This window comes from Herpailurus yagouaroundi, unplaced genomic scaffold, assembly GCF_014898765.1.
Source record: "Herpailurus yagouaroundi ecotype Mexico unplaced genomic scaffold, PumYag 201, whole genome shotgun sequence".
NCBI classification, from domain to species: Eukaryota; Metazoa; Chordata; class Mammalia; order Carnivora; family Felidae; genus Herpailurus; species Herpailurus yagouaroundi.
Window position 1 is genome coordinate 4,997,100 of NW_024412432.1, and position 10,111 is coordinate 5,007,210.

General features: G+C 35.7%; 1 protein-coding gene across 4 annotated transcripts in view; it reads left to right on the forward strand.

Annotated features, from left to right (window-relative positions):
* The window catches only part of AGTPBP1 (ATP/GTP binding carboxypeptidase 1), a 167,430-nt gene that overhangs the window by 47,534 nt on the left and 109,785 nt on the right, over positions 1–10,111 (forward strand). For all 4 annotated transcript variants that reach the window (XM_040450284.1, XM_040450283.1, XM_040450281.1 and 1 more), the window contains exons 5-8: positions 2,570–2,633; positions 3,087–3,233; positions 5,645–5,776; positions 8,805–8,898. In XM_040450284.1, coding sequence (XP_040306218.1) covers positions 2,570–2,633; positions 3,087–3,233; positions 5,645–5,776; positions 8,805–8,898 — 437 coding nt within the window. The remainder of the gene's footprint in view (positions 1–2,569; positions 2,634–3,086; positions 3,234–5,644; positions 5,777–8,804; positions 8,899–10,111) is intronic.

Consider the following 10,111-nt stretch of genomic DNA (forward strand, 5'->3'; position numbering starts at 1 on the left):
CAGGGAGTAAGTTCATGTTTTTTGGTAGGAATCACTTTCTATTCAAAATGATATGTCATTTTTCCCTAAATTGATTCGTCAGTTTAGAGTAATTTCAATAAAAACATTAACAGTTTTCTTTCTAAAGTCCGATGGGAAAATAAAAAGCAAGAGTAGAAAGGACATTTCTGAAAAAGGAGAGAAATGAGAAAAGACTTGCTGCATCAAATATCAAAGAACACTATAAAATTTTAGTAATTCAGATAGCTTAGAAATTGTGCATGAGTAATAGACATCAGCGTAATAGAAATTCTAGAAATAAATTAAAATCACATGGGAATTTAATATCATCTAAGAAAGGTAAAATTTCAGATCAGTGAGAAGTGGAGGGATTACTTACTAAGTGGAGTTCAGATAGATTGGTAGCCACTTAGAAAAGTGTAGTGGATCCTTACTTCCTACACCAAAGTAAGTTCCATATCCAGCAAAGATTTAAGCTTGGAAAATAAAATCATAATACTAGAGGAAGTAATGGGAGAAATCTTTAAATAATCTTTAAACAGGGAAGGCTTTTTTTCTTATTAAAAAAAAATTTTTTTAATAAACATTTATTTTTTGAGAGACATAGAGAGACAAAGGTTGAGCGGGGGAGAAGCAGAGAGAGAGGGAGTCACAGAATCTGAAGCAGGCTCCAGGCTCTGAGCTGCCAGCACAGAGCCCAACATGGGGCTTGAACTCTCGAACTGTGAGATCATGACCTGAGCCCAAGTTGGACGCTTAACTGATTGAGCCACCGAGGTGCCCTGGAAGGCTTTTCTAATGTAAAAAAAGACTCAGGAGTTATAAAGGAAAAGATGGATAAATTCAACTCCATTAACAAAAGTATGTAGGAAAAAAACACCCTAGACACTTGGCAAACTGAGGAAAAAACATTCAACTTGTGTAACTTCTTTAACATATAAAGAAGTTTTACAAATGAGTAAGGAAAAATTAAATCACTAACCCAATAGAAAAATGTGTAGACGTTCTGGACAGTTCCCAGGAAAAGAAACACAAATGGTACTTGAGATTGAACACCATTTGTTTTGTTTGTTTGCTTTATCACAATTTACTGAGGTCAGCAGGGATGGGAGGTGGCGAATTACATATGGGAGACTTGTCTGGGTAAGGCCTAGACATGACAATACAACTTCCATTCAGGTTCCAATGGCCTGAGCTCAGTCGCATGGCCCAAACCTAATTACAGAGGGCTGGAAAATGTGGTTTGTGTACCCAGGAAGAAGATGAAATCAGTTTGCCAAACACGTAATAATATTCTGCCATAGTCCATTCTTCTTTTTAACAGATGTCTGTCTGGCCCTCTCTTCTTTCAGATTCCTCTCTAGTGAGTTGATGGTCCATTTAATATCGCCAATGCTAAGACAAGGGTTTCTGGTTAATGCATAATCCTCTAACTGGTCTAGATGTGGCCTTTTGGTTCCATTAGTCTATAAGCTAAAATGGGGAAGCAGAGACAACACTCATTCCCTTTTGGAAAGGGGAAGAGTAAGAGACTCCTGCCAGTCACTGATACACAGCACTTTTGAAATTCCTCTGTATAAGCATTGTAACATTCCTCTACTTTGGGGGTGAAGAAATTCTCTAAGTAGGTCATAATTCTGCTTTATCTGTGGTTTTCTTGATCCAAGCATCGCTTTTAATAAGAGAAATGTAACCAAAGAAAAGTATTTAAACATTTTCTCTTCTTAGATTGGTTGTCCAGACTTTGGGAAATACTCTTCCACATTGTTGGTGGGAGTGTAAATTACTCCATGAAGAACAATTTAGTAATATTCATCAAAGTAAATGCTCATATTCTTTGACCCAGAAACTCCAGGAATTCATCCCATATGGAGATGTACTTGGTTCCGTATAAACTTGTACTTAATTTTTTGTTACAGTTTTTTAATAGCAAAAGATTTGAAAAATTAAATACTCCATTAGTAGGTGACTGGTTTCATAAACAATGGCATCACCATATATAATGGATTATATCCTGTAGTCCCTAAAAAAGAGTTAAGAAACCATTTGTTCATACATAAAAATATCAATGTATAGACTAGTATCCATAGGGCAATACCATTTGTAGAAATCTGTGTATACACCTCCATTTACATGGATTTCTTTTATGTGTGCACATTATCTTCGGCTGGATACACAAGCAACTGGTACTGCAGTTGCCTTCTGAGAGGGGAACTAGGTGACTGGGTAGTCACCATATATACACTGTAGTGCCTTTCACATTTTGATTCATTTATTTGTATTTTCTGTTTGGTAGAAGATGATGAATTCAAATGACAAATGAATTCCTCTTGTAATAATGTTGGTACTAAGAAAAGAATAGCTCAGATGACCTGCAAACAGTCTCCTGGGCAAGAAGAAGCTCCTGAAGTGATGAGTGGGAATAGTGGAAGCCCAAATACATTTGTTCTCAGAGAAATTGGAAGGGTCATTTGTAAAAAAATATATGTAGTTCACAACAGGAACAGAAAAGGTTTGGGAATCACAGATTTACAATGGTTTAATACAGCAAATAAACTATTTATTTCAGAACACGAAAGATCTTCAAACTACACTTAATATCTTAAGCATTCTTGTTGAGCTGGTGTCAGCTGGTAAGTTTTTGTTTCCTTTGGTCTAATTTCTGTTTGTAAACCGTGATCAACAATGTATTATGTGTACTTTATTTGGAATTTTTTGATACTCATATAGAGACAGTTCTGAGTATCAGAATTTGGAAGCTGAAATGTCATACTCTTATTGTTGCTTTGTTTTTGATTTGAGGGATCTTCCAGTATCCCTCAAACCACTCCAAAACCCATTTCCAGAGCCTTGAGTGTAGAATTTTGGCATCACTTTTATTTACTCCTTCTGCTGTTTTTCTAACTAAAATACTAAATGAAATGAAAGAAAATTTGATTTTGAGGTATTTGATTTCAGAAGTCATCACTTGAAGTATTTCTTGAATGCTAACAAGTTGTGATGTTTTTAATATGTTATGGGAGGATTTGCTGTTTAAACAATTAAAAACAATCTTTTTTTTTTTTTTTTTTTTTTTTTTTTTTTAGGTGGAGGTCGAAGAGCGAGTTTCTTGGTCGCCAAAGGTGGTTCACAAATATTGTTGCAGTTACTTACGAATGCTAGCAAAGAATCTCCCCAGAATGAGGAGTTAATGGTGCAGATTCATTCTATTCTTGCAAAGATTGGACCAAAAGGTAAGGGTTTCACTTGTGTGTTCATCATAGAACCATTTGTGACACTGATTCTGTGTGCCTTGAAACTTGGTCAGTTTTGAACATCTAAAATGGTACGGCTTTTTCTCAGTCTTAGCTATGGACTACTTTTTACAGTCAACTGCAATAGCCTGCAAGAATGGGAGATCCTAAATTCACGAGGAATGCCTTTGCATAGGTTGGAAAAAAGGAAGAAAAATATGTCAAAATCACAAGTGTGTCTTAGTGTATGTGTGCCTGCATTTGTATGTGTGTAAAGGACACATATAGCATGGATATTGTTGGAGCTGGAAGGAGGGAGTATGGATGGAAATGCTTTGAGGAACATGGAGGTGAAATGTGCTCACTTTTCATTAATAGTCATATTTGTACTGCACGTCTCAGTGCTTAAAAAGCTTATGACCTAGTCAAGATCAAAAGAGATATAAAATATTGTAAGACCGATTATTATAAGAGTTAAGACCTGCAATATGTTAAAAGATAGAAATTGAGAAAACATGGGATTTGAAACAAAGGTGATTTAGGTTAGGTTAACAGAGAAAGGGCATCCTTGGAATAGAACCTAAATTCAGTTTATAGTAGTCTAGCTACACAAATTAAAATGATTCTCTGAACTCTTAGTATAGCAATTTTGTAAGAGTTCTGCCATTGCCTTGTGGTGTACCTATGAGTTTTAAACTTTGAAGCTTTTGGTTAAACTGTTTATTCTAAAAAGTGTTTACATATGTGTATTCAGTGTATTATTATGTATTTCATACATATCCTTACTGTATAAATATTAAATACTTTTAACAATTGTTCCCTCAAAGCATCTCTGAGATGACTTTAATTTTCCAGTTGTCTTAAGGGCCTTAATACTTAAACAAATATTCAGTTAATGTAAGAAATATGTCAACTTTTATTTTTCCTTAACTCTCATATTTGAAGTTTAAGGGCTCCCTGCTTAGATTTTTGCTGTAAATGAGAAATAAAACAAGAAAACCTTATTTCATGATGACTCTTGTTATCTCATGCTTCCTCCTTTTTTAGAGCTTTCCTTTGCTTTTCATGAAATTAAGACATTCATGAATTTATATTTGTATTTCTTTAATGTCTCTTCTAAGTTACGGTTTATTTTATTGTCTTCTGTACTTTTAAATTTGTGGTATCTCCTTTATTATTTGTACTAGTTTTCCATTTTTGTTATTCAAGGAAATTGTGCTGTAATTCTTTGAGTGACTTTCTATACTTTTTGTCCCCACCCCCCTCCCTGGTGAGATGGGAGTAATTTTTCCTCAGGAATGTTTAGTTCTTTTTGATGTAAAATTCCTGTTGTTAATGAAATAACTCTGCTTGCTGGTCCTGCTTATTTTCTATGTTTGAAATCTTAACATTATTCTTGTTATCCAGATTGTTTCTTAGACTATTTTAATCTCTTTGTGAGAATAAAAATCCAGAACTTTTCTTTTTCTCCTTTTCTGTGTTGAATTAGATCCTTTAGAAACTAACTTGATAATATTTGCTAGATTATTTTTTACTTAAGCTGTTTATATTTTCATTAATTTATATTCTAAGTCTGAAAAATATAGTTAATATGAAATAAATAATATTGGTAATGGACATTTAGATTCTTTTTTTTTTTTTTAATTTTTTTTTTCAACGTTTATTTATTTTTGGGACAGAGAGAGACAGAGCATGAACGGGGGAGGGGCAGAGAGAGAGGGAGACACAGAATTGGAAACAGGCTCCAGGCTCTGGGCCATCAGCCCAGAGCCCGACGCGGGGCTCGAACTCACAGAGTGCGAGATCATGACCTGGCTGAAGTCGGACGCTTAACCGACTGCGCCACCCAGGCGCCCCTGGACATTTAGATTCTTTATGATTCTCCCTAACCTTGTGATGGTGTTCCTTTGAATAATATATGTAGTGGAGCAGTTAAATTATTCCTTTCATGACAGTCGAACTTTTTCAACCTCTGTCCCTGTGTGCTATCCTCCCAACTTGCCCTTTTGTACTTTCTTTCAGGCCATGTTTTAAAAGTTTAAGGGATCTTTTAAAATTATGTAAGAGGGGCGCCTGAGTGGCTCATTCGGATGAACGTCTAACTCTTGATTTTGGCTCAGGTCATGATCTCAGGGTTGTGGGATCAAGCCCTTTGTCAGCCTCCTTGCAGAAAGAACTTAGAGTCTGCTTAAGATCCTCTCTCCCCTGCTTGCACACTCCCTCTAAAAAATAAAAAATAAATAAAAAATATACAAGAAAGCAATTCCAATTTTAGTTACTTCTGGTCAATTTTATGTGTGATAATATGAATTCATAATATAAGTTTTTAAATTTTCATTGCTTTATGACATTTTTATTTCATTCAAAAGTTATACATGGCTAAATTGTGTTTGTTCATTTTTTTTTAACAGACAAAAAATTTGGAGTGAAAGCTAGAATTAATGGAGCTCTGAATATAACTCTGAATTTGGTCAAACAGAATTTGCAGAATCATCGCTTGGTTTTGCCTTGTCTTCAGCTTTTACGAGTATATTCTGCCAATTGTAAGTATTTTAGGGCTGCTTTTAGTTGACTCAGTGTTGTCAAGTTACACAAAATGCAAATGGGGAAGTACCTAAGCTCCATAAATCTCTAAAAATTGGAGACAAGAAAAGAGAATATTTAATATGACTCTTGTAACTCCTAACCCCACTGCCACAAAAGCGATAAGTGGTCGGAAGGTAAGTTGACAAAATCTTGAGAATTCTCATTTCCTGCCATTTGTAAAAGCCTGTAGTGAAGGGGATGAATAGACAGCCTGTGGGAAGATGTGGAAGAATAGGTTAGTGTTGGAAGCTGGAAAAACTGCTGAGCCTATTTGGATTTCACAGATGAGAGAAAAACTGAGAGGGAAAGCATGTGGTAGCATAGTCTCCTAGAGCTAATTACCTTCAGCAATCAATAGGGAAGTAGTGGAACAGAAGAAAATAGTATAGGAGCCTCCGAGGAAGCTGCAGAGAAGAGGGATCACAGAGAGAAAGCTTCCTAGCATGCACACACACACACACACACACACTCTCACTAATATTAGGTCCCAGACCTAGGAGGTGTGAATTTTCTTTCTATTCCCTGACTATGGGATTGGAGTGGTTAACAAGACACCTTGAAATGGAAATTGTAGAGTACATGATATGATGTACATGGAGAGTACATGATTCTGCCACATCATGGCAGGATATCATTGTAGAATAATGATAGTCCAAGTGGTAGAGATATGTGTGTGTGTTTGTGTGTATGTATAAAAATGTGTGTGTGTATGTATTTGTCGATAGCTATACTTTGACACTATGGCTAAAGGTGAGCTCATAGGAAAATAGCTCTGACCACTTAAAGAGTTAACACTAGATAATTTAAAAAGAACAGAAGAAAATGAATGAATTGGATTTCTAACCAAAGAAGTTAAGAGAGCAATAAACACAAGGAAAGCAGAGGAAAAAGCAGGAAAAGTACAGGAAAAAGAACACCCAGTTGATGTAAAAAATAAATTGATTGGATTAAAATAATACTGTAATAGTGATGTAATGGGGCAGATGGTAGCTATTCTGATGGTGAACATACCAAATGTATAAACTTATCAAATGATTAAGTTGTATACCTGAAGCTAATGTAACATTGTGTATCAACTACACTCAAATAAAATTAAAAAAATAAACAGGTAAACCACCAAATACCCCAATGAAGGAAAAAAGAAGACAGCGCAGAGGTAAAATTAGAAGGGATAATGGAAAAAAAGATACAGAAGAAATTAAAATAATCATACAGAACTTGAGCTTATATTTTTGGTGGCAACATATTGAATTTACCACTAGAAGGCTAGTAATGGTTTATCTATAATTTTTAAAAATCTATGTGTTCAGAGTTGAAAACATTAGGCACAATTTTCTGGATAGGTAATTGTGTATTCTGTGTGAAACTCTAAGTTGTTTCCTCTTTTTCCCCACCACAGTTGCTTTGGTTGAGGTCTCATCACCTCTCACGTAGACCACAGCCTGCTAACAAATGTCTTTCTTTCTTTTTTTTTTAATATGAAATTTATTGTCAAATTGGTTTCCATACAACACCTAATGCTCATCCCAACAGGTGCCCTCCTTAATACCCATCTCCCACCCCCCATCAACCCTCAGTTTATTCTCAGTTTTTAAGAGTCTGTTATGGTTTGGCTGCCTCCCTCTCTAACTTTTTTTTTCCTTCCCCTCCCCCATGGTCTTCTGTTAAGTTTCTCAGGATCTACATGTCTTTCAAATCTGTCTTCCCCACAGTGCTGTGAGATCTGACCTGTATTTAAAATGCATGTCTAGGGGCACCTGGGTGGCGCAGTCGGTTAAGCGGCCGACTTCAGCCAGGTCACGATCTCGCGGTCCGTGAGTTCGTGCCCCGCGTCAGGCTCTGGGCCGATGGCTCAGAGCCTGGAGCCTGTTTCCGATTCTGTGTCTCCCTCTCTCTCTGCCCCTCCCCCGTTCATGCTCTGTCTCTCTCTGTCCCAAAAATAAATAAATAAACGTTGAAATAAAAAATTAAAAAAAAAATAAAGTGCATGTCTGATTGGTTGTTCCTTTTGGGCAATTCCCTGTAGTTGAACAAATTAACAACTTCTGGGGCTCTTTATAGTTTGTTACCTTCTTTTCTTACCTCATCTTCCTACTGATATGCTTTTGTCTGGTATTATATCTTGCTTTTTAAAGTTTTTTAAATATTTATTTATTTTCTGGAGAGAGCATGTGCACACAGGGGAGAAGCAGAGAAAGAGGGAGAGAGAGAGAGAATTACAAGCAGGCTCCACAGGGTCAGCATGGGGCCTGACTTGCGGCTCACACTCAGGAACCACAAGATCGTGACCTGCTGAAGTTGAATGCTCAACCGACTGAGCCACCCAGTCATCCCCTGATATTGTTATCTTTTAATGTGTGACTTTATACCCGTGCTGTTCACAGACTCTGTTCTGTTTTCCGTGTTATCCCTGTCTCCAGAGACATTCCCTTACAGCAATTCCTGTCCTTGCTAGCTCCTATTCATTGGTAAAGACTGAGCCCAGGCATCAATTTCTACGGAGATACCTTCAGTTTCATTATGGATTTGGGGCTCCACACAGGTGTAACCTAAACAGCTTACAACTCTTAGTTATTTAGAAAATAATGTAGTAATGATTTATTGTTACTGTCATGCTCCTCTCTACTGTGTTCTCAGTTTTTGTCCTTGAATCTCCATGACCTGGTATTTAAGAGTTCTCTAAATTTATTGAAGAAACAAACAGAGCAATTTAAAACTATTTTTGTTTTGTAGTAACATTGTGTTGTTTTATGTAACTTCTTTCATAATTTCCCTGTAAGGTAGTAAATAACTGCCTCCCCCTCTCCCCCCCCACCCCCAACCAAATCTTCCCTTCAAGTGATTGGCTAAGGTGGATGTCATGAGGCCTTGAGTTCATATCTGCTACAGAACTTGTGTATGTTTTTCGCCATGTATTACCAAGAATACACATTTCTATTTATTGAGGTTTTAACATCATTTTACATTCTTTCTTCTCCCTCCTAGCTGTGAATTCAGTATCCTTAGGGAAAAATGGAGTTGTGGAGCTGCTGTTTAAAATCATTGGACCATTTAGTAAGAAGAATTCGGGTCTCATGAAGTGAGTAAATGCTTTGAGTATAAATAGAGGTCTATCTTTTGTTAGTCTGGGCCTCTTCTTGATCTGCACAGCCAGCAGGTTGAGTTATATTGTATCGAGGGTCCTTTCTTAGTTCTTAGTGATTTTATTATGATAAAGATTTTTAAAATATAAAGTTTAATTTTCAAAGGTGTATCAAAATTGGAAAGCTTTAAAGTCATTGAATATAGTGTTATGGAAATTTAGATGTAGAACATTCCTAGATACTAGAAGAGGAAAAACCTCATTGACAGAGTAGCATTCATTCAGAAACATTTATTGGATGCCTACTATATCCCCTACCCAGTTTTGCAGTCTTTCAGTGACTGCATCCTTCATTCTCACAATTATCTGAACGTATTTTAAATTTATACATTTCTTTTTTTGTCAAAATGTCTTTTCTTTTCTTTTTTCTTGAGATATGTATATTCCAAGATATGTATCTATTCATTTATAGGTCTTTCAGCCTCAAAAATGAAAGCAGCTTCCAGTTATTTGGTTATATTTAGTATTTTTTTCTTAAGCCATATTCTTTAAAAAAGTATTGAGTTTTTCAAAGATACCTGGGGTTTATATTATATTAGAATGATTATCTTGAATTAGGTTTATTAATCACTTACTTGATTCAACAGTTATCAACATTCTGCCATTTAATCCCCTTCTATACTTTTATTTATGCTGAGGTATTTTTAAGCAAATGCCAGATGCCATTCATATATTTCATTCATATATGCAATTCAAATATATATATTTCTATTAAAAAATCCAAGATATTTTATCATTTTTCCCTAAATACTTCAGTATTTAACTCTACTAAATAGGGACTTAAAAAAATAACCAAAATACTAAAATCATACTCAACCAAATTATTCCTTAATATAACCTAAAATCTATTCTGTGTTCATTTTTCTCCTGTTGTCTCAAAATGCCCTTTTTTTAATGGGTTTGTTTGAATCAGAATCCAAACAGGACACACACATTGTTCCTTGTCACATTTAGGAAATTTCCAAACCTACACAAAAATAGACTAGAGGAATTACAGACCTGTGCAGAACTAGAATAGAACCCTGTCATGTACCCACCACCCAGTTTCAGCAGTAACCAACATTGGCATTTTTATCTCAGCTTTCCCTTCCTTGTCCTTTCTTTTTCTTTCTTTCTTTCTTTCTTTCTTTCTTTCTTTCTTTCTTTCTTT